At 38.5% G+C, this 24,672-nt stretch overlaps 1 protein-coding gene across 1 annotated transcript; it reads left to right on the top strand.

The window, feature by feature from the left end:
* Nucleotides 1-299: 299 nt before the first annotated feature.
* PARD6B (par-6 family cell polarity regulator beta) lies at nucleotides 300-14,597 on the top strand. The gene is made up of 3 exons (XM_086622929.1): nucleotides 300-365; nucleotides 5,150-5,372; nucleotides 13,742-14,597. The coding sequence occupies exons 1-3, from the start codon at nucleotides 300-302 to the stop codon at nucleotides 14,569-14,571; spliced, it is 1,119 nt and encodes a 372-aa protein (XP_086479055.1). The 3' UTR covers nucleotides 14,572-14,597.
* The last annotated feature ends 10,075 nt before the right edge of the window (nucleotides 14,598-24,672 follow it).

Consider the following 24,672-nt stretch of genomic DNA (forward strand, 5'->3'; position numbering starts at 1 on the left):
CCTCCGCCGGCCCGCGCCTCCGGCGCGGCGCAGGCGCCGTGGCGGCCCCGCGCGTTGGCCGCTGTCGGCGGCGCGGCAGGTGCCAGGAGCCGCCGCGGCCCCGCCCCCTGCCCTGTCTGCGGGCGGAGGCGTCGCGGCGGCAGGAGCCGGCGGAGCGGCCGCGGGTGCCGGAGGCTGTTGGCTTCGGGCCGCGCCGCGCTCCCTCCCTTCTGCCTCTCTGCCCTTCCCGCAGCGCGCTCGGGGGCACTCGGCGCAGAGAGAGGAGAGAAGACAAGGCGAGACACCGACCCGCCGGCGGCATGAACCGGCCTCACCGCGGGGCTGCGGGCAGCCGGGGCCTGGGCACCATGGAGGTGAAGAGCAAGGTGGGTGCTGGTCACCGCGCCACAGGGCCGCGGGCGACGGCGGCGCCGGGGCGGGAAGGAGCCGGCCCGGCCTGGCCCGGCCCTGCCCTGCGGGGGCGTCTGGCCGCGGTGCGGCTGCGGAGAGGAGCGGTGAGGGGCCGGGGGCCGGGAGAGCTGCTGACTCACCTGCGGAGCTGGCACTGGGGGCGAGGGGCCGCCATGCGCCGGTGCGCGGCCTCGGTGTCCCTTGAGCGGCCGCCGGGCTCCGGGAGGTGACGGTCCCCGGGCTGGGCTGGGGGCGGACGCCCTTCCCCGCCTGCCCGTCCCTGCTGCCGCCGGGTCTCCGCAGGCCGCTCAGCTGCTCAGAGGCTGAAGCAGTGGGAATTAGCTGGTCGTGTCGCTTACTGGGCGCGCTGTGTGCAGGGGTTGTGTGTGGGGGGGAAGGATTTTTGAAGCGTTTTGCAAAAACAAGTGAGTGGAGTTGGCCCCTTAGTTTCTGCACGGACTGAAAAGCACAGAAGTAGGTGTTTGGGGAGAGATTGGGTTATCTGCACCAAAAGAAACACTTAAAGTTATGATTCAAACTCCAAAACTTGCTCTTCGTCTGTGAAAGAGTACGTTTGTTTGACTTAGTTACTGTTTCTGTGCTTTTTTTTTTTTTTTGTCTAATTTAACGGCTGTGTTTCTTTACATTTTTTTGCTGGGGTAGAGCAGAGCTTGCATTACTTGGTAGAGGTAAGCCCTGGGTAACTTATTTTAAAGTAGAGCTTGCTATCGTTTAGAGGCTATCTGAGGGTTTTACACCAGCAATTGTTTTATGAGTGTGTATCTGTGTGTTATGGCTTATACCAACAATTTCTTGTTGTCAAAACTTTGCACAATTCTGTAAATTCTCTCATGGGTGTATCTGCATCCGTCATTCCTTTGTTAATTTTTCATGTGCCAGTTAGCCAAAGTTTTGCTGACAAAACTTTCATGTTCCGAAATAAATCAGATTTTTATTTATGTAATATTTTGTTGGCATGTTATCCCGCAGTTAACAATTGCGAAAGTATTGGATATGCAGTATAAGTTGAGTGTCAACCTATTAGTTAATTAAACGTGTGTAACTTGAGTTAAAACTCCCTTTTGCTGTCTAGGCAAATTGTAAGCGCACCTACAGGGGAGTGTGTTTTCTTCCATTGATAGAAAAATGTGTCTCTTGTGAGCTTTTTTAAAACTGATCTATAGTCTGTTTATATTCTGTACCTTCCTTTCCTGCTCCTCAGATGTTACGGCAGCAGTACAGGTGAAGCAGTCAGGATTTGTGGTGGTTTGTGGGGTTTTTTAAGGGTAACATAGTGCTGAAACTTCTAGAAAACGTATGGTTGGTCTCTATAGCTTGAGTGGTGATGATTTCTTTGAAGTGTTAAATCAACTTTCATGTGGACAAAACCAGAAAGCACAGGAATAGCTGGTAGCTATGATTTCAAGTACTAGTTAAGCATAGCTGTTACTGTGGTAAGTGAAGTCTTTTTTTCAGCAATGCTCTGGTAAGATTGAACACGAGCAGTAAAATGTGCTTATAAACAAAATACTTGTTACCTCAGCCCAAAACTCTAGGCTTACTGTTCTCCCATTGTGTGTCTTGATTTAAAAAAATCCAGGGATCACCTGTGATGTGTTCTTTAGTGTTTGTATGGAGAAGTGTAGAAGTTCTAACGAATAGAGCGTTAAGTGCATACTATAAAGCAGGTTTCAAGGCATTTCTAGAACTACTTGTCGCTAATGCATTATTTAACAGCACCTTGATTTAATATAGCATAGGTGTTGTCTTCCTTTCATGAAAATAACAAATCCTGAAGAGAAAGAAGAAAGGCTTGTGTGGGAGGTGGAGGGGACCATTACTGTGGAGTGGTCTAGGCTTTGAAGGCTTATCAGCGATATACAGCTCTTTATTTAGATACTCCAAAGCAATAGTTGTGCCCCAACTGATGGAGCTGTGCCAGCACCGCCCAATTGTTAGATGAGAAAAATCCTTTTGTTGGTCTGGTTTATTCAATTTGGGTAACTGGTCTGAACTTGGCCTGGGGAATCCGCATAGTATATTAATTCAAGTTAGCCCTTTTCTTTCATAGAAAATCAAGTTTTATACCCCAAACTAGAGTTTCTGGTGATGGTATGAAAGCCTCAAAATAAATTTCCAGTTTTCTCAATATGAAATGCAGGTTCCCCCCCCTCCCTCTTGTGACTTGGAATAGTATTTTTTTGCAGAGTGAGATCTAATGCACTGATAAGACAGATACGATTACTGTAGTTCATGTTCTGTTGTTGCTGGAGACTTGCAGTGTGCTGTGTTACAGAGGACTTCGAGATATCTCTCATAAGTAAGTCTGACTTGAGTATCTCTAGTAACTTCCTAGTATGCTGACGTCGCTTGTGCTGTTTTCCCAGATGGGTTACCAGTGTAACAGCATGCATTTCTAAGGAGCTCGGGTGACAATTCTCTTCTCAAGTTAGTCTCTTCCCATCTTTCATCTCCTCTAAACTTATAAGTTGTAAGTGCAGCTCATTTAATGGAATGGAGTGTAACATTTGACATAGAATGAAAACATTTCAGGGGGTTAAAATAAACTATGAAATTGCATGGTTTTACTTCTGCCTTTATCTGCTTTATCATAGTATTGAACATACGGCAAACCATGTTAGGAAATAATAGCCAGATTATTAGCCTTTTGTTGTTGTACCGACTATGTACAAAAACCGTGGAAAAAAATAAAATCAGAATTTTGAAAATCTGGCCCTTTGCTTGCTGCAATAGGATTTCACATTTACTCCAAATTGACGGTGAGGTGGTTGGCTTTTTAAACTTTTATTACTGAGTTATGTTTAAACTATGTAGTCTTTCGAAGCCAAACAATTGAAATTGATGCAATGCATGGACAATTCCTGTGGCATTCATACTTTACATAGCTGAAAAAGATTTGAGAGAGACAGGATAGTCTTTCACTGACGTCATGATTAAGCATGCTGCTCTGACGTGATGGGAGTACTTCCTGCAGGCTTGGCTTGGCTTTGCTTGTTTGTCAGCAGGTATGAATCATCCCTTCTGCCTTATTGGTAGTTAATGTTACTGTAATTGGAGTATTTCTAGAACAGGAATGTTCCCTGATAATTCCTTTATTTTAAACTTTTGGAGGAAGGTGGGGTGTTAGAAAGTGGAGCTTGTTTTACTGTGCTGTGTTTTGAGTTAGCACGGTGTTGATGTGCTGACAACGGTGTCCTTGTCTCCTTATTTTCATTCCTTTGTATGTGAGAAGCTAAAGTTTTTTTCTCCATAAGATTGCAATCAAAAGTGAGGTGAGGGTTGGTCTGGAGGCTTGGTAATGTACATCTTCACATCTGCTGTGGGTAACATACCCAAGCGTGTGATACTGAGGCTCAAACTTTCAGTCAATGAGTATTTTGTTCCGTGTGCCCTTCTGTTCTGCATAAATGTATGTTTATGTTCACTGTAGGTCAGCAATAGAATTCACAAAAAAATGCCACCAACTGACTTTTTTGTCTGTTTTCTATTTTTCAGTGATTAGTTTACTGTTGCAATTCATATACAAGCTGCTCTGCTTTTAGTAACCTGGCTGCTGCTATCTCTTAATCTCTTTAGCATCTTTGGTGTGTTGTGTGTGTCTAATATGGAGATTTTAGAGTAATTTTTTTCCAGTATTCTATTTGCTTTGAGTCCTGCCCATGTTGGGCAGAACACTGATTTTACTAGTTATGTTTGCTAAAATTACAATTTGTCTAGTCTGCATCAAATGATTACTCTTTTATTGGCAGCCAGTTTGGTCTTACACCTGTGACCACTGAATCATCGCTGGCATTGTTTTTTGCTAAGTTTGTTATGTAGGTTTGTTATTTAGGAGACTGAATCTTGAGGGGATTAGGGAACTGTGTTGTTTTTTTTTTTTTGTTGAATGATCATACTGACTAAATGCAAATCCTACTCCTGAAAGTACAGTGCAAGTGATTAAATGTTTTTTTGCATATCTTCTGAATCTTGTCTGTTTTATACCCTGGATACAACCACATTTTAAAAGACTATGCAATCAAGATTTGAGTCTTGATGATGCAGGCAAATCTTATGAGTCCTCTTAAGGAGTAGTGACTGGTTGCCTCCAGTCTCTCTTTAAATCTCTCTTTAGGTAAGAGCAGAATTGACTTGAGATCATCTCAGTAAAGCTTTACTGCACATAGTTTGAACTGAAAAGCAGCAGCCATTCTTTGTAGTCTTCAGGTCAAAAGGGCAAGAAATGAAAAAGCCACAACTGGGAATCTGAAAACTGCTCGGTCTTGCATACGTTAACCATAGCTGCATAACAATCTATACATGCTGTTCTAAATTACACTGAAATGTCTTTGAAAAAGTTCCAGGTAGTCCAGGTGTTTTTGAACCACCAATATCAGTGTCAGGCGTGAATTTTGTCCCTTTCTGAGAGCCTGAGTGTTTCATAAGCGTGTAAGACTCTGCAATTGTTCTTTCACTAGTTTGTCACCTTACTGAGAAACTCCTGTGCTAGTGAATGCTTTGACCTAAACAGGACAATGAGAACAACTTCTGCATATGCAAAAGTACATGTTTTATCAAGACCAAAAGTAGTTATAACTTTGGAAAAAAACCCACAACTATTTAAACTGACCTTTTTATTGATTGTAGTTTTTTAGTGCATTTTTAATTCCATAACATTTCTGGTTTAACATTCAAATAATTCTATTGCTTGAGGATGTTAGATTTCCATATTAATGATATGAGATATATTTTGTTGTAGTTTGGAGCAGAATTTCGACGATTTTCTCTGGAGAGATCCAAACCTGGGAAGTTTGAGGAGTTCTATGGATTATTGCAGCATGTGCACAAGATACCAAATGTTGATGTTCTGGTGGGATATACGGACATTCACGGAGACCTGCTGCCTATCAATAACGATGACAATTATCATAAAGCAGTTTCCACAGCCAATCCTCTACTCAGGATTTTCATTCAGAGAAAAGGTAAGTGCATTTAAAGTGTGTGAATCATCTATTTATCCAGTTTTACCGTGTTGCAGTAAACAGTGTGACGTATGGAGGAAAAAACCCTTCAGTCCTGTTTCATTCTGTTGACGTCTAATAATTATGGAACGTGAAAGGCATTCACAACTCATCTCTTGCAAGAGCTTCCTCGAGCAACCTATTTATCCTTTGTGCTTTTTTTGCTTGTGTTTAGTTCAGTTAGAGAAAGTCAAGTTAAATATCTAGCAAATGCTTCTTTCTGGTTTTATGTAAGCAAATTAAAATAAACTTTAAACCTCTAGGGTTTTCTGCTCTGTATGTTGGATGCCTTTCACTTAAAATTCTGATCTTGATCAGACAAGATGGAAAGGAATCTTGAAAGTCCTATTACATGAAGTATTAAATGTCAGTATAAATTAAAGACTAACTTTGTAATATGCTACTCTTATCACACTTTCCTAATAAAACATTCTGAAGCTGTCAAAGTTACAAGCTTATTTCAGTTAGCTAAACCTAAAATGTGAGTGCTGCTCAGTTTGTTGGTTTGCCTTTAAAAATAGCATGTCTTCTAGGCACAAGGTTCTGGTTGTCTTTTTCTAGTGTCTGCTTTTGTTCATGAAGAAAAAAAAATCAAATTAGGTTGTATTTGTTCTTGTTGAGGAGAATATATTCAACATACGGAACTGAAGGGGAGGGGAGAAATCTAGTGATGTGATTTGAAATTGTTTTAATCCAGAGAAGTAAAGAAAACCTGATTTCTGCGCTTGTTGGTTTTCTGCTTACTTACATATAGATGTGAGTACATATGAACACGTGCGTGCAATTCATACACAATAAGGCAGTCAACAGATCTTTGAATAGCAGATGGTTTCTTGCTTAGGTATTTTATAATACCTGTTTTCTGGTTGTTGCTAAGACAGGCTTATTTTCCTTAGAAAATACTTGGACATTGGAAGCTTTTATCAGCTTGCCCACTCCAAAAAATGAATAAGCTCAACAACAGCCTGACACAAAAACAGTATTCAAAAAGTGTGACTGCTTGCCAGCTGCTGTGATGCTGGCAAAATGTTTTTTGTTGCGTTTGTATTGAGGATAGTATAGTCTTGTAAGGCCTGTGTTATCAGGCCTGAATTGCCGAATAAATGAACTATTTGCTTTGATAGAAAAGGTCTGTGATTCCAGTTAATCTCTTACAGTAGCCATATGACGAGAACAGATAAGCCACTTTGTCAGACTGGGATTATTGAGTTTATATTTTAACACCATATGTTTTTAGATTGTTTTAAGTGTTATGTGTTAGATTGTAGAGTGTTATGTGTTTAATGTTGGCTGTTGTTAGTGTTAAATTTGTAACACCTTATACCATTGTACTTTTATTTAAAGCACGATGGATTATTTCTTATTACTCTGGTGTGAGGAATTGATAATAGAATTGATATAATGCACAGAACTAGAAATAAGATGAACCCACGGAAGTTTATCATGCCAAGAATTGATTCACAGGAAAAGCTATGCAGAAAGTATCGGTTGTCATAACCTTCCCTCTGAGACTAGAGTCTTTTGGCTAAAGAGTTTTAGGAAATAAAGAACCCAGGCTGACATCTGAATCCAACACCGCCAGTACTGTACTTTGTTCTGAATTAGTTGTTACCACTTGGATTGCTTTTGTTAATTAAATTCAGACTTTGATTCCATTAGCATCTTCTCCATATAGAACAGAGGTTTGTTTGACAGAAAATAAGGCAATACCTTGATTCTGTATTTTATTTGTGATAATTTGCTTGTAACTAAAGCTGAATTGCCAGAGTTAGATGTGGCATAATCTGTTTAGGTGTGATTAATTCATCTGATTGCACAGGTCTTTAATGACTGTACCTCTGAATCGAAAATCAAATGTCTGAACAAATAGCAGGTATTGGTGGGGCAGCTTTGATCTGTGCTGTTTTGGAAGTACAGCTTAGTAAGTGACATAAGTTACTTTTCCACCTGCAAGGCTTCTTGTGACTTTCATACATTCTCTTAAATCATCCGGAAAAAATTCTGCGGGTTTTCTAATGGAACTTTGCCTTTTTTGTATTTGCAGCAATAGTAGTTGGGAATCTAAAATCTTTGGAAAAAAAGCCACTGTGGGGAAGAGAAAGTTTTTTCTGTCTTAAAAGATTGGTAATTTTATTATACTGTCTTATTTAGAAGATACATGCAGTTTGTGGAAAGCTAACATGAGGTATGAGCAGAGTACAGTAAAATCTAGGGTAAATAGTATTCACTTCTTAATATATTGCATCCGAGAAACATCTTAAGGCGTTGAAATGGGACCAACAAGATGCTTTTGCAGGGTTATTATTAAGTGACAATTGTGATAACGTGACACTGAAACTTAAGAAATTGTGTTATACCAGAGTAAGCACTCTTTTCTCTTCTGTTCCATTTTGATTCCTAATTCATGAAAGCTAGAAAGTTGTCTGTCCCAGGCATTTGTGTGTGTTGGTTAACGTGGTGAGAAACCTACAGATCCTGTAATGAAATGAAATCAAATCACATTATTCCCCTTAGACTCTTCGAATTGTATTTAACTAAATTACTTTAAAATATTTTAAACCACTCCAGTTCTAAATCTAAACTGGAGTTTGATGTTGCACAAGTCAAGAATGCCGATCAGTTTGTGGAAAACAGTTGCTTGTTGGAATTTCATTCTGCAGTTTAACAGATTAACAGGTACTGCTGACATAGGGAATTTAAAGGTTAAATTGATGTATCATGATTAAATCCAGATGTGTGGGAGTCGCTCTGTCTGTGAGAAAAATCTTACTGAAGATAAAATAGGGGGGACATAATCTGCACAAGCCCTGAAGGGCAGTTCGATGTGGGGGACTTTGCATTGTAAATACAAGAATAATAGAGATGATAACTTAATAAAAGATGTATTTCATTATAATGTCCTTAAAACTCACTTGCAGGATATTAAATGACAATATACAATTCCTGCAAGTTCTCTGTGTATGTGGCTGTATGTAGTAAAAACTGGATGGTTTGGTTAATTCATTTGTGCCTCTTGAGAGAGACTTTTTCACTGAGAAGCTTTATTTTGGTGAAAAGTAAGAGGAGTTGGCTTCTTCAATGGCTCTCTGTGGAACACCCTAGTTGTTCTGAGTCCTCTTCCTAAAAATATGGGTTAGTTTCCTAAAGTCATGCTTTGGTACAGCTTGCGACTAAATAAGAGACAAGACTTGTTGGGGCTTATTTAAAAAAATGCACCTATATTAATATATAGTAATCATTTGAGGGTTTTGAAAATTTAGTTCTTGGGGGGTAACTCTACATTGCTTTGCAGACAGATCAGGAAAACATTTTTAAATAATCTGTCTTGAACAATGTTAAATTGAAACCAGATTTGGCATTTGTGGGCTCTTGTTTTAGATTTCATGTGTAAGTATATACAGATTTGTGCCACCTTGAGCTTGAAACTGCTGGGGGAAAAAATCATTCTTGCACTGTGTAGACATTCTCCTTAACGCTATCTGTAGTTAACACCTTGTCCTTTGGCTTTATGCCAAAATATTTTCCATTGCAGCTTTAAACTGATTAGCTAGGTGCCAGAACAAAGATACTTTTGTACTTGAGAAATTGCTTTAGAAAATTTGTTTAGCAGTGCAAGAGAGGTTAAACAGCGTCATGCTGCTGGGCTGAGATTTGGAGAGACGAGTTTTCATCAACCTTTCACTGTTTCTTTTTCCCCCAAATTGTGTAACTCTGGCTGTATATCTTAAGGTTTGTGCTAGCTGTGAATTTTTAGACTACTAAGACTAGTTATAATGCAAAAGAACTACCCTCTGGTGCTTTATAGCTTAAGTGTTTTGATGTATGGCCTGCAATTTTGGGATGCTTTTACTTCATAGTGTCATGTAACTTAAGAAGATTCTAAAAGCAAAAGCACCAGCTCAGTGTTAAGGTTTCTGAATGTTTATTTGTCTTCTGAAAGAGACTTTTAAGGTTCATATCTCTGCAAATAAATATCTTTCTCATCTTAGTTTTTGTTTTAAAAGCACTTTTGTATCTGTTAGTTCAGACAGATACGTTTACATAATACTTTTTTTCAAAGCCAGTCCTTTTGCAACTGATCTTCATGCTTCTCTATTAACTGTGGAAAATTTGATTGGGACAAAAGTTTTAAGCCTTATCAGCTGGTGGTTGTGGGAAGGCAGGCTGGGTGATGATCTCTGTGAACTCTCTTCTTGTTGGGGAAGGAAGTTGTTAAAAGCCACGTGAATAGGTCTGGACCTAACTGTTGGGTAAAGAGCACAAACTTACTGGGATATTTGCAGGACATGGTAAATCTACATCTGAATGTGTGCACTTTGAATTTAAGGAGAAAACCCCCAACTGAATACCTTTTGCTGTTGCACTGCATGTAGAAGAGTGCTTGTAAGAACATCAATACTAATAACGTTTTGATACACTGTTTTCCTGTGTGCTGTTTCTGAACCAACTCTTGTAGTAAAAGCAGTGGAAACCTAGTGCTTCACTGGTACCACTACGTTAGTACCTGTATCTTAGTGTTTCCATCAGCAACTTGCCCTCTAGCACAAATAAATTGTGCCTCATATGGAACTGATCAGTCGAAATGCTTCCAGCTTACTCATTGGCTCTCTGGAGAACTTCCCAAAGAACAGAGCTCTTCTGGAGCAATGTGGTGTTAAATGCTTAGAAATGTATGTCACCACTATAAACAAAAAAGAAGTGAAGCTCTTGAAATGAAGCAAAATGATACTTATTCATACAATGTCTCTCTGGTCGGTGGAATACTTTTCTCTAGTCCTGTTGAATTTACCGTTGATTGTGCAGCCATAAAACCAGAGTTCTGAAGTACCAGAGATACACACTACTTCAACATGCACTGCACTGCAAAGTTTTTACTTATTTTTTGAGAATGCTAAGATGCATACCAGCTGCAGGTGGGGGAATAGGAAATCCATAACATAAAAAAAACTTTGCACTTGTTAACATTCTTAATTCTAATATTCAAGTCACCATTGTCTATTGTTTGTCTAAAATCTTCACCTATACTATTGCTTTCTTGCTGCCATTGTGTTAGTTCGTGTTCAACAGTAAAAGATATTTAAAGCAAGGCCCTTCTGTCTAGTTTCTTATTTCACTATTGTCCTTTCCAAGTTTTGTAAGCAATTGTAGTTTCAAATAAAAAAGAGAAGCAATTGCAACTAATTGAATTGCAAAAATCCTCCCAATGTAATGACCAGATGTCTGACTTAAAACTGGTTGGATGAGTTGCCGGTAGAGATAAGGGCAGAACTTCTCACACTTTACTTTTTTTGATTATAAATTCTAAGCAAACATTAAAATAATTGTTCCATGTTGTCTGAAAAATCAGCATGCTTTCAGCAATGGAGTACAGGATTTTTAATGGCTGGTCTTCAGTCGGTTAGATATCCCAAAATACATTTATATCCCAAAAGACATTTTACAGAGAAGATGGTTAAATTTGCATTTTTGGAGGTGTGTTACACTTCAGACTTAGTCCACCTGTTATGCGCTTTGGTTTGGGAGGTTGGATTGTTTTTTAATCAGCCCACTCTTCAATAAAACTGACTTAACACTCTTGGGCATCTGAAGAACAGATTTTAGGCTATTTCTAAAGTCTTCTTGCATGATGTTGAGATCTATTGTTTTAATTTAATGTTAAATTACACTTTTTTCTCTTAATTTTTTTTTCGCGATTATCTAGCAACAACAACAAAAACCCACAAACTGACTTATATTGAGATGAAACCTCTCCTAGTGCAACTTGTACTTATTTCCTTGTCTTCATGTGTCTTTGTCCTCTCGGCAGCCACCCTTTACTGAAATACTGTGGTGAGGTTCTTCCTGAGTATTTTCTTCTCCACAGAGAAACGACCCAACTCCTTCAGTCTTTCCTCATAAGGCAGGTTCTCCAGTCTCTTGATCATCTTCATGACCTTCCTTTCGACTCTCTTCAGTCTGTCTACGTCTTTCTTGAATTGTGAGGACCAGAACTGGACGTAGTACTCCAAGTGCAGCCTGACAAGCAGTGTAGTGGGTGGATCACATCTCCATCTCTGCTAGTAATGCCCCTGTGGATGCAGCCCAAGGATCCATTTTGCCTTTGCCGCAGCAGCGCGTTGATGAACCCTGTTCAGCTTGTCCACCAGGACCCCCAGGCCCCTTTGAGCAGGCTGCTCCCCAGCCACACAACCACAGCCTGTGTTGGGCTCTCTGTTTATCTCATACTAGGTGCAGGACTTTGCACCTGTCTGTGTTAAACTTCACGCTGTTCCTGCTGGCCCAGTCTTGATTTAGCTTCATTTTTACCTGCTGATCCTAAGAAGCCAGGGAAGCAGGTTTTGCAGAGGCTGTCAGTGGGTGAAATGGAAGAGGAAAGTCACTGGGGTGCTGTCAATATGCACTTTTTCCAATAAAGTGAGAGCATGGTGAGGTGTCTGTGCTAAAGTAACAAGTGGAGTAATTTATGTTAGTGCTGCCTTTTGTCATTCAGTAACTCATGCAGAAACACCAGTCTGGGTGAAAAGACTGCCAAATCTGAAAAACAGTAGAAGTAAAAATTAACTAATTTTAAAAATTAACTAAGGTGGATATAATCTAGAGAGGCATCCATGTCCTGCCAAAGTAACTGAGGTTGTTACAAAAGTGACTGCAGAGCATAGTACAGCTGTGTGGACTTGGTTGTCTTCAGAAATAATTCCTGTTTGTGTCAATTAAATTGTGGAATAACTTTCTCTGTAAACTTTAATACAAAAAGTGTTCTGTCTTTAGCAAACAGCTTCGTCTCCCTTAAGGTGTGATTTGTTTTTTTTAAAACAAAAAAATGAAGAAATGTAAATGAGGCCATCATCAGGATACATTTTTTTTACCTATGTTCATGATCTATTTTATTACTATTGCATACACACAAGGTATGAATTTATAGTAAACACCTTTGGGCTTTTTATTGGGCTAGTTTAAATTTGTTTCTTTTCCTGTTATCCTTTATCTTTTAGAATACCAAGTCCAAGGCTGCCTTAGTACACCAATCATTCTTAAAACTTTTTTTTTCAGCAGCCCTAATGTCTGGGGAAGGGAGAGGTTAGTATTACATGTTGGAATAGTGTTAGACTCTTGCTTTGGAGCTACTTTCTCTGTTCTGTTTTGCTTAAAGCATCTGAAGAGTCCAGATATAACTGGTGCATGTCTGTATATCTTCATCTTAGCCTAGAAAAATAATCTTCTGACTTACCAACTCTCACTGTGTACTTTTTCCATCAGCAATTGACAGGTCTCCTGAAATTTCACACTAGGATAGCATTTCCATAGTTATTTCGATTCACAGATTGAAATGTACAGCAATTCTTCTACTTTCTTGGCTATACCAGTGGCATCTTAATGTGATAATACAAAGAAATCCCAACTTCTCTGAGTCCCTGAGCTAGTGCAAACCAGTTCTGCTTGATTATTTTTTTGTTCACTGCAGAGAAAAAATATGCAATAATGCAATAATAGAAGTGTAAATCCAAGGAAACTTGGATCTGAATATGTTTTGGTTCATTGGTTTTGGAGAGTTATAGCATATTAAAGAAAAATGGAAGCTCCTTTGGTAAAAAGGCATTTCAGACATCAAGTTGCTTCTGCAGAACATGTTTTCTTTTCCATTTGAATTATTTGTATGACTTGCATATGTTTTCTTTTTTAAAATTCTAAGCCATTGCATACTTCTGTATCAAATTGTGGCATCTACAGCATTGCTTGTATGAACAGTTTTGCTTCAAGTATTTGTGTGCAAGTTCTCTTTGTTTCTGCTCCACAGCCATTTTACCTACATTGCATGGGGGCAGGGAAGAGAGTGCAGAATGGAATAAGCTTTCTGGAGTTTGAATCCAGGTCACTTGGCTAGCTTCCAGGAACTAGGCAATAATAGGCACACTGGCTGCTTTCCCTTTTTCATTCTTTCTTTTCCAATGATCTGAAACCTGAGGAGGGAAAACTAACAAATGGAATTACTCTGAATAAAAGTAAAATGTTTCTAGGAATGTACTCAGTCTTTCCATTCTAACCTTTCTCTCAAGCAGCTAGAATATAGTTCTTTGTGTCTACTGCTGCTAACTTGCTTTAATTTTCTTGTGTACTGTCTTTCCTTTGGTAGTAGGAAACAAAAAATATTACAAACTTTGACTCTCGTAACATTAAAGCTCTTGTTTCATGTGCAGAGATAAATGTTTCTACTAGAGCAAACAAGAAACCTTCTAGATGAGATATTTCATTCTGCCAACCTAAAACACAATAGCAATGTGATACAGGCCATGTATAAAGTCATCTAATCATCAATGTGCTATGTCTTACAGAAGATGCAGACTACAGTGCCTTTGGTACGGATACTATGACGAGGAAGAAAAATGTCTTATCAAACGTGTTACGTCCGGATAATCACAAGAAGAAGCCACACATTGTCATTAGCATGCCACAAGACTTCAGACCAGTGTCTTCTATTATAGATGTGGATATTCTTCCAGAAACCCATCGCAGGGTACGACTTTACAAATACGGAACTGACAAACCCCTTGGATTCTATATACGAGATGGCTCTAGCGTCAGAGTAACACCACATGGGTTAGAGAAAGTTCCAGGGATTTTCATATCTAGGCTTGTCCCTGGAGGTCTGGCTCAAAGCACAGGCTTACTGGCTGTTAATGATGAAGTACTGGAGGTGAATGGAATAGAGGTTTCAGGAAAAAGCCTCGATCAGGTTACAGACATGATGATTGCAAACAGCCGTAACCTGATCATTACAGTAAGACCAGCAAACCAGAGAAATAACGTTGTGAGGAACAGTCGGACTTCTGGCAGCTCCGGTCAGTCTACTGAATCTAGCCTTCCAAGTAGCACGCCAAATATTTTAGCAAACTTCTTGCAAGGAGAAGAGGAGAGCGATGAAGAGGACATTATTATTGAAGATAGTGGTGAGCCACAGCAGATTCCAAAAGCCGCACCTACCAGTGAAAGCCTAGAGTCGTTGACACAAAATGAACTCCTTCCTGAGTCTACGCAAAATGGATTCCTGCCTTCCAGTGAGATGAACTTGAATCATTCAGCAGGCAGCATTAGCATGGAATGTGAAGTACAAGATCCAGGTCATAAGCCATTAGAAGAAGATGGAACTATAATAACTCTATGAAGTTACATTGATGTACTCTGTATTAAGTAAGGATGCCATACATGTTTTAATTTGGCTGAATATGTAATACATTTTATACCTCTCCATCTACAGAGCACTGCAGTTAAATTAAAAGGAGGGAAACAAGTAAATAGAAGAAATTAAAAATTATGTAAGTTGACTAACTTCGGTTAATTCTGCACTTCAATGTAAATACTTCACAAAGATGGAAGATAATTGATAAATGACTGAAATGGAATGAAGAAAACTTAAATTGAAAATGAAGGATAGCTAAGAGATGGCTGTGAGCTTTCTTTTAAGGGTACTTGATATTTTTTTTAATGTAGAATACTACTGGTTCTATAGAAGTAAACTTCCATGATTGCGTGAGGTTGACTATCTAATGTACTGTGGTTTCACGTTCATCTGAAGTGCTGCTTAGGTATGATGGAGCTGCTTAAGCCACTTCTTTCCCGTTCTGTACTGCTGTTTAGCTGGTAGAGCTGTTTGTGCGGCTCTGTTATGAGGAAACAGAAGAATAAGCAGTAGATGGGGTGAGAAGAGTTGTTCTTGGTTGGTGTAGCTCCCTGACTGGCACATTGAGCAACAGTGATACTGATAGTGGTCAGCAACTTGACAACAGTCAGGATTTGAAGGTGGGGGCTTCTGAAGTTGACTGTTCCTTTGTAAGAGAATGTGCAACCACAGGCTCATTAGTCATGCACCTTTGCTGGCTGTCATGGCCAGCTAAGCTTACTTTTAATGACGGATTTTGAAATTCAAATGTGAAAGTCTTAACACTTATGTTTCAAAGACCTGTTCTCATTCTAGTTTGCAATACTTATAATCCCAGTAAATTTGAAAGAAATCGAACGTAAAATTAATGCTATGGAAATAATATAACATAATTATGTTAAAATCACAGTCCTAATAGAAACTGTAAACATTTCTACTAGGTAAGGTTTGTGGTAGTGAGTCTGAATTCTGTAAAAAGTTACTTTCTTCAAACCTAAACAAGTTAGAACAGCTGAAATTAAATCCCTGGATTAAAAAAATTAAGTTTTAAATTAGAATTAGGCTTTACTAGAACTTACTTGAGCCATGTGATATTAAATTATTCATTATAATGAACTAAACTGTAAATGCTGGTCTTTTTGTGTACCACTGGCTGGGTGTTTTGAATATGACAAAGTTACTATTTGTAAAACAGAATACTGATGACAGGTCTTGATGCTACAAGCACATAAGGGTGAGTGTAATCAGCTGCAAAATGACTAGGAGAATTGCAAGGAGAGGCTGCTAGCATCCTTTTTGCCCTTTCTTCTTTTAGCATCTGCTGCTTTACCACTTTGGCACTCAGTTCCCAACCTGACCCTTCCATGGCAGCATAAGTTGTGGCAGGAAAATAAGACAGCTACTTACAGGGTCAGGGAGAAGGATGGATGGAGCTTTCACTGGAGATACAGCAGTCTCTGTCAACCTCTAGGAAAGAAGTAGCATGCTACCAGTTCCGTCCTGTGGTACTGTGCTTCCTAGAGCCGGTAGCTGGGTTCTTGGAAGCGTGTTCTACCTTGTGGGGAACATGTGAGGAGCGGGAAAGGAGACCAACCACTTCCTTATTTTCCTCTTAGTCTATCTTGGGGAAACATCTACCTCTGGTAACTTTACTAACAAAATACTAACTGTAAGTTTAGCATTAAGGCATCTGTAAAAGTCTTTATAGGATATCAAAAGCTAAAACTGTATCTAAGATTTTTTTTTTTGTAATGATGTAAACAAAATTGCTTCAGTTATTACTGCTGGTTAATTTTACTAAGTGCAAATTTTAAATTCATGTCTCATGAGCAGTAGTATTTTCAAGCCTTCAGTACCATTGGAGTTCAAGTCTCATAAATGTCAAGAAAGGTTATATTCATGCCCTTTTTGATTTATGGAGAGTTGGCATAACAGACAATGGCACTCTGCATATACAGGTTATAGTTCTGCTTTGTCAGATTTATTTATGGCTTTTTCAGTGTGCCTATGGAGAGGCCCTGGAATCTTTTCCAACATGAGCAAGAATTTTGAAGTATTTTACTTATTTTGGTAATAACTGTTAAAAATGAAGTAATTACATCCACTTAGTGTGAAACGAGGAAAAGTTCATTCGACAACATGTAGATTTTACATAGACATGTTTTCTGTCAGTGCTGCTCTAAGCTTCCTTTATTTAAGGAAGATTGTTTACTTTAAAATGTCTTTTTTTTTCCTTTATCAAAAGACTTTCCTTCCTGTATGAAATAATCAGTGGAAGGTGACTTTCCTTTATTATGCTGGTTTGCACTTCTGTGCCTTTTGTTTACTTGAATGTATTGTGAATAATCAAAATAATAAAGGCACTTGGATGAGAAGAGAAATGAGGTCCACAGGTACAGAAAATGAACTGGTAGTGCACTTAATACAGGTGTCGTGTTTTCATTCAGTGGAAATACATTATGGGCCTAATGTGGTACATGAGTATTTTGCAGCTTAGATAGTAGCTTTGAGCTGTTAACTTACACAGGAGGAGTGGGTCTGAGAGTGCTAGTGTTGCGAGGTAACTTCTTGCTTAGCTGCCAACACCCAAGGTGAGTGTGCTGACAAACTCAGTGTGTCACCTAGTCCGTACTGACAACACATGCATGAATATTTTCAATATGTATGCCAGTATTCAGGGCTTGGAGAAATTTAACTAGGGTCCTATTCTAAATTGCATGAGAAGTCATCTCTTAGGACCTTTCCTGCAAACCAATTAATCTAAATGTGAGATAATATTCTTTTTGACACATATCACGTTCTGTTGTACAGAAATTTGGTAACATGTAGTAAAACTAAGCAGTTGAGACTTGGTAAAAATGTTAAAGAATAAACCTAAAAATGGGGTTTTAAAAGTGTGTATTTACAGTTACAATGACAGACTGCACAGCATGTAGTTGCTTAATGCTGCAGTTACCATAAAGTTTCTCAAGTTCTTCCATATCTTACTAATGCATACACTTTTAATTATGAAATATTTTTAAATTGTTACTTCAGAATGATCAATGGTTGATTATGAGTGGCTAAACTTAATTTTATATATAAATGACACTGTGGGGTTCAGTATAGGGTTTTTTAAAATATGCTGGTATTGTTAGCCTTTCATTCACTACCTCCTAAATTTTTAACATCTTTACAATTTTCTCCCTGGAAGAAAATACTTAAAGGCTTGACTGTTTTATATAAATTTTATCTTTAGCTAAAAAAATAAAAAATCCAAAAGTGACAGTGAGGATGCTACGCATGATTGACAATATTATGCTGCTATTAATGTAATCTTTGTGTATGAAGTATCCTGTATGTGTAAATTGTATTTTCAATCCAGATTTTATAAAATAATTTATAGATATCCAAATTATTTCAAAATGGAACGGAAAACTAAAATTCCTTTGACTAGTGTTATATGTTGTGTACATGCACAGTGGGGGGACAATTCGTTCCTTACTTGTGGCTGGGAGATTTAAGTGCACCTTAATAGGAAAAAGAACAAATTCTTAATAGAATTAAGATGCATTTACTTTGAAGTTCTGCTATGGTACTGGATAAGTCAAGCCTAACTGTGAATCACATTTTTTTTTTTTCCACAGCTGAATTATAAATGTAGGACAATGTTCTCACAAGCTGTCTTTAACGTGTATTTTTGTGAATATTATGTATTTTCTAATTAAATTTTACTTGCAACGTGATTTTTACATGAATGAACTTGTTTAAAATGTCAAATATCAGTATTTTTCTTACAACTTTAATGTATAATGTACATTGTATCTCACTGAATGAAGACTGATTTTACAAAATCAAGCTAGATGTAGTTGTATATTAGTCTTATATTTTTACAGACTGGAATAATAAATGGATAATAGAAATAAACTGATTTTTTCTCAATTACTTTGTCGGATAAATAAAAATGAGGAAGAACATATCTTATTCTCAAGTGTGAAAGTAGATGGGCTTCATTTTTTTTTTTTTTTCTCTTGGACAGCTAAGTGGGCTCTATTTTCATAGCAGTCTTAAACATTTTCTTCCTCTGCTCCCTTCTCTGGAGCAAATTGCTATACGTGGAAAGTATGCAAGGATTGAAAACATTTGTCCTTCACTCCTGTTGACTAACCTGTGATGTGCTTATTCCTACAGTAGCTGTGAATAATGAATCTTCAATTGTGTCGCTTGCCTGAGGACTGCTCGTAGCAAAGTTTAGGTCGTGAGGCCTGGGAGATGGTTCCTCATCCTCCGTCACCTTTATCAAGTGCTGCTGGTGATGTGAAGGTTTTCACTGTTACTGTAAGTGTTTGGTGTAACTGTCTGTATAGAAGTTTTAACTTATTTAAAGTTTTAAATATTTAAGTTTTGGACCCGTTCCATTTGCCAATGTTTTCTCCCATATCTAATACCTTGGCAGCTCTTGTAAACATTTACCTAGTGACAAAAGACCTGAGTTTTGTTTAGCCCTTTTGTGACGTCAGGTCTTGTGGGCAATCATATGACTTCTCTTCTATACCTTCCTACATATATGCATGGCTAGTTTCGTTTGTATGGTTCAGTACTTTTCATACTTGCCTGTGTAGTTATGGAGAGGTGACAAAAAGGCTGAGAACAGCACTACAGTATTTTAATATTGGTATGCAGCTGAAGGAACCCAGCCTACCTATTCTGTGCACTCGAGCCTGAATGTCTTGTAGCTGGAAGAAATTTCTTTACTTTGCACAGAAACTGATGGCTCACTCCTTTCCTAAAGGAATGCTGAAACTGGTATGGTATTCTTGAAATGGTGTGAGGCTTAAAAAGTCATCCTGCCTGTAGTAAAATTCAGGTGTAGTGTTTTTCTAACTTCGGAACTTCTATCCAATTGCATAAAGCTCTTAAACAGGGAGAGATTTCCAAGTTACTGACTCCTCTTTAACATGTGAATTGTTGTGGGAGAGAGTATCTTTCTGGTATTGCTGCTGAAATTTTTCAGATATTGGATATTTCGAATAAATCGGATATGAAAAAATGAAAGGAACAAAATCTGAAGGATTGCAGACAGACTGCAAGATTAGACAATAAAATGGCAAACAATTCAGTGTAGTTTAAGTGTGCATGTGTGGGGAAAAATCTTGTCTTAATTTTGCTTATGTAATGATGAATGCCAAGCAGACCTGGCTCTCAGGAGCCCATCCTGGGCTGTGATAGTTTAGTGAAAATATCAACCCCATACTTGCTAGCATAAAAACAAACAACTGTGTTAGGAAAGGAATAAAGCACAAAACTGATAACAATGTTACTGTATAAAACTGTGGTTCAGCAATGCTTTTAATAGTGTGCTGTTCTAATTGCTTATTTTCAAAAAGGATACCAGACTGATAAAAACATCATCTGCATCATAGGATGTTTTTAGTATAACAAAACTAAGTAGTAGAGGACTGATGAGCCTGAAAAAGATTGTAAAAAGCAATAAAGCTGTGTGTAAACAGCTTTGTATGAGGAATACTAATATCAACAGATGGATTGAAAAAGTGCGATTGAATATAATTTCCACTTACCAGCTTTGAGTTATTTGATTCATATGGCATTTTACGTCCCTAAGAAGTCATTTTTAGGGAGGTCAAAAATATATTGAATCTAGAGAACACTATTTCATGTAAGGTACAGTTCCATGGAATTAGTCTGGTGTTGACCTGAACTCTCTGCAAATGCATCTCCTCCAATGTTCCTTGGCCTGGGACTGACACCAAGTGTGGGGGTACTTTCGCTGAGGCAGGACCTGCTCTTTGCAGCAGGAGTACAGACTATTCAGCTGGGCAATTAGTATCCATTAATGTTTCTGTGCCTTCCAGCAAACTTCTATATGTGAGACAACTTGTCCTAAGTAAAATCTGTAAGAATCAAAGGGGTGGGTTATTGCAGGAGCAAAAACTGAGGAACATGTCCTCAGAAACGCGTGTTATCCATGAGGATAAAGTAAGCTTGATAGGGCACTTTAGATTGGACAAGAACTGAAAGAGGAGCCTGATGCTAATATTGACCTGGACTGAATCTGCAGCGGAGGCACAGTACAGAAGCTAATCTGGGATGCTTTAAGGGAGTGAGACTAAAATGCATACTCATGCACGTCAGCAACCCTGTTTCTACAAATGACTGTAATCCCTACTGGTAGTTTTCCTAAACTAAGAAACAGAATTGTAAAGGAAGACTGTAACTTTCCCTACTGCTGCCTCCTTGAGGAAGGAATGCAACTGTTAAATACCATGCAATAACATGTCTGTCCTTTAAATGCCAACAGTACTTAACTTTTATCAAGGTGATGGGCTTTTAACAAGGTGTTAAGACTTCAGTCATGTTATGAAATTGAAAACTCATGTATGATTGCAGATACAAAGGCTTCCTGGGATTTTCATAAGTAATCAATTGAAAATCCTCTCCCTGGTGTAACAATAGGAATAAGATTTAGACTAGTGCTAAATACTTGTTTGTAGTTTTCTTCTAATCTTAAAACTAGCTGTGGCATTCTAGTTTCAGACTAGCCTCATTTACTTCTGATGGATGTGTTTCTGGCAATACAAGTATCAATATTCAGATACCATTATGTAGTAGTTGGGTGTGGTAATGCTAGAGATGAATAATCAGCTTCAAGGTAGCTTCATAAATGGCTTCCAATGCTAGCATGAGGAAAAATGTGTTGGACAGTAACAATATTGTTCTTGGATGCTGTAGAAGTATGCAAGAAATGGTACAGCTGGTTCTTGGAGAGGCGAGATTGTAGCCAAGATTTAGGAATTCAGACTCCTTGTGCAGCTACGATAGATCACTTGTGTACTTTCCCACTCAAATAGGAGATAAATTTGTCTCTGAGGACTTTAATGTAGTATATTTGATTTTAAAAGTGCTTTAGAAATATGAAGCACAAAGTGATTTGAAGAAGTGCTGTACTATTTAACCAGCATTTCTTATTACAGCAATTCGAAGTGTTACTAATAAGATATAATTTCCTGTCCTTCCAATTAACATTCCTTTCTACTTGAACTACCATTTTACTATCTGTTAGTATAAGGAAATACCTTGCATTTCGTTGGTGTGAAAGACTTGCATCAGGCTCTGTGATGTTACGTTTAAGAAATTACGTAAGAGCATATTTATTGCCCCATATTTGCTTTCCACAGGAAAGCATGGTTCTTTCGTGCAATGACTTCTTCAGAATGCTTTCTTTTGAGCACCTGGTAATACCTAGTTACTGATACAGCTTTTTTTTTGTAATCATAGATGCATTGGCGATGCTCAGAAACAAGGAGCAAGAGTTTGAGGGACAGATGAGAACAGCAGATAATGTGAAAGGAGCTAGAGAAGGTAGGGAGATGATCCAGTTGCAGGAGTTGATGCTTGTATGAAAAACAAAACAAAACAAAAACAAACACATTTTATTTGTGTGGTTGCAACAAAGCTGATGTGTATCATAATATGGCATGTCTAAATCAGTTCTGAAAATAAATGGCCTAGGTATTCACAGCTGCTAGACAAAATGGAGATGAGGATAAAATGTTGGAAGCAAGTAGGTGATATGCTAATGAAGGAGTTAAGAGTCCTGGCATACTGCAGAAGGGAATATTTAATTTTGCAATAGCCAAAAGTTTGTCTATTATATTAAGCTGTATAAGATGGTCAAATAAAAGATACTGTCTCTGCCTGCAAGCCTGGCCTCTCCCTTTAGACCCTCCATAGCTGTAACAATAACCTCTAGGTACGGAAAGGGTATTCCTGTTGTGAGACACTGGAATTCCTGTGAGGCCTTTTCTTTCCTTTTGATGCTTTGCTATTGTTCTAGATATTGTGAATGCAGTTAAAAAAAAAAGTGGGGTTCTCATCTTTCTGTTGGAGAATGCAAATGATTTGGAGTTATTAAAATGTTGAAGAGAAAGTATTGAATATATAAACATAGATTTCTCTGACTTTGAATGCTGCATAAGGCTACATAAAATGCTTGCACATGTAATTCAGAAATTTTAAATCCTAATAGCTTAAATAACCCTTAACGTTATGTCTGCCCTTCATACTTTCTATCTTGTGCTGTAAAATGAAAAAAGTAGATGTATTTTGCAAACTTATGAATAAATGAGCTAAAGCTTCATGCAAAAAACCTACTTGCAAAAGACAATGTGGACGTTTTAGTAAACATTGAAATGCTATTAACAGTCTTTCAAAAATATTTAAGGTGGTTAGTAACTGGATCTGTATAATGTAGAAAATTTTTTTTTTTTGGAGTCATCCTGTAAAGTTAGTATCTTGAAAAAAAAAAAGTAATTCACCATGTGTCTTGCCCTGTATTTCGACTGTGCTTCGTACTGATAAAACTGTTAGCCTAGTGAAGATAGAGGGGTTATCCTAACCTTACAGCTGAGATGCAGAGGTCATAAAGCCATTTGGCGCGTACAATGCGTGATCGGCTCTTTTTAGCACTGTTCTCTCTTGAGAGGTTTCCTCTACAGTGAATAATTCATGCCAGTTCTAAAGCTCACAGGGATGGCATAGTCTATGTGAAGTAATCAGGAGGAATCTAAGTTGGTGTTACGCTTCTAAAGCACTTAAAGTACTCTCCCTGGCTCCTTGTGTTTCTTAACATACCTCTTCATGCTCTTCCTCCTGTGATAGCTTAATTTTGTAACAGTTAATCTGTGATATACAAGAAGTTAGAAATACTTCGTTCTGATCTGTTAAAGCTTCCCCAATACTCTTGCCAAATCTCACTGAAGTTTTATGGTGTATCTTTCTGACTGATAGAAACACTTCTTTCAAAGATACAGACTACAAACCCTTGGGATCTACTGCATACATGGTACCTGAGTAGCACAGCAGAGAACAGGTCTGTTGTTAACTCTGCAAATACACAGCGAGAAGGCTGCCCAGACCTGGCAAGCTTGCAACTGAAATGAGAAATAAAGTGCTCAGAGATGCAGTGTGTTTCTCCTCTGTGCAGTGCTGGTCAGTGGAAGATCAGACTTTGCAAATACCTTACAATTTTTCAGATAGGAGGGTTTTAGTCACCACAAGCATAGCATAAAAGGGTCTGTCTGGTGCTATGGTCGGGATGACATAGACTAGATTCAGATCACTATGTCCCTACTCTTGAGAAAAGATTTGGAGAAACCCTGCAACCTATCAGCTCTTTCTTCTGTTGCTTCAAGTACCTCTATAAGCCTGGCTGCTTTGATCTTCTCAGCAAACCACAGACTATAAATTTGGCAATTTTTTACGGATGCTAAGCCAACCTTAAACTTCTCCTGTTATTCAGCAATAATTTGGTGTTATCCAAAGCCAAGAAAAGCTTTGGATGACACTGCAGGCCTGTTGTGGCCATCTGCTCTGCAAGCACTCAAAAGTAGTTTTATATAGTGTAAGATTCTAAAATTAGATAATGGCTCCAACTGATTAGTGGGAAACACTGCATATTGCTTTGTCCCCACTACTACAGAGTCCATTTGACCCGAGTAGGAGTACAAGATGCAAGGGCCAAACTTCTTTTGATGGCAGGCTGCTTCTGACCTCTTCCAACTGAGAAAAACAAACACTGTTATTGAGAAGAAACACACTTATTGAAAAATCCTTCCCATTCTATCTACCAGTCCTTGATTGATCATTAGTTATGAAGTAGGTCTTGTTTCCTGCTTAGAGGAGGAAGAACAATGAATGAACTGGGAAGAGATGGTTATTTTTGTCTCAACTCTTAACTGCTGTCTTGATCATCTGTCCTCCTCTAAAGTGTTGCTTTGGTTTGAGTGTCATTATGCAGGTATCTTGCATGAAGAGCATCTTCTGTAGTGAAGAAGCATCCCAGAAGAGTCTCTTTAACTGCAGGCTTCCACAGTGAGTCTCTCACAGTTCCATCTTAAGAGAGGACAGGATATTTTTGTGACTTGAGCACTGTTTCAGCAGCTCTGCACTACCTAATATAAAATTGAATGTCTCTAACCTCAAGTCATTTAAATACTCAGCTTGCTGAGAAGGCATAGAGAAATTCTGAGCGCCTTAAAGCTGTTTTCAGCTGCAGCCTTAAATTTCACAGTGATTCAAAATTAGACATCTGAGTTGGGTGCATCTGAT

This window comes from Tauraco erythrolophus, chromosome 18 (genome assembly GCF_009769465.1).
Source record: "Tauraco erythrolophus isolate bTauEry1 chromosome 18, bTauEry1.pri, whole genome shotgun sequence".
Lineage (NCBI taxonomy): Eukaryota > Metazoa > Chordata > Aves > Musophagiformes > Musophagidae > Tauraco > Tauraco erythrolophus.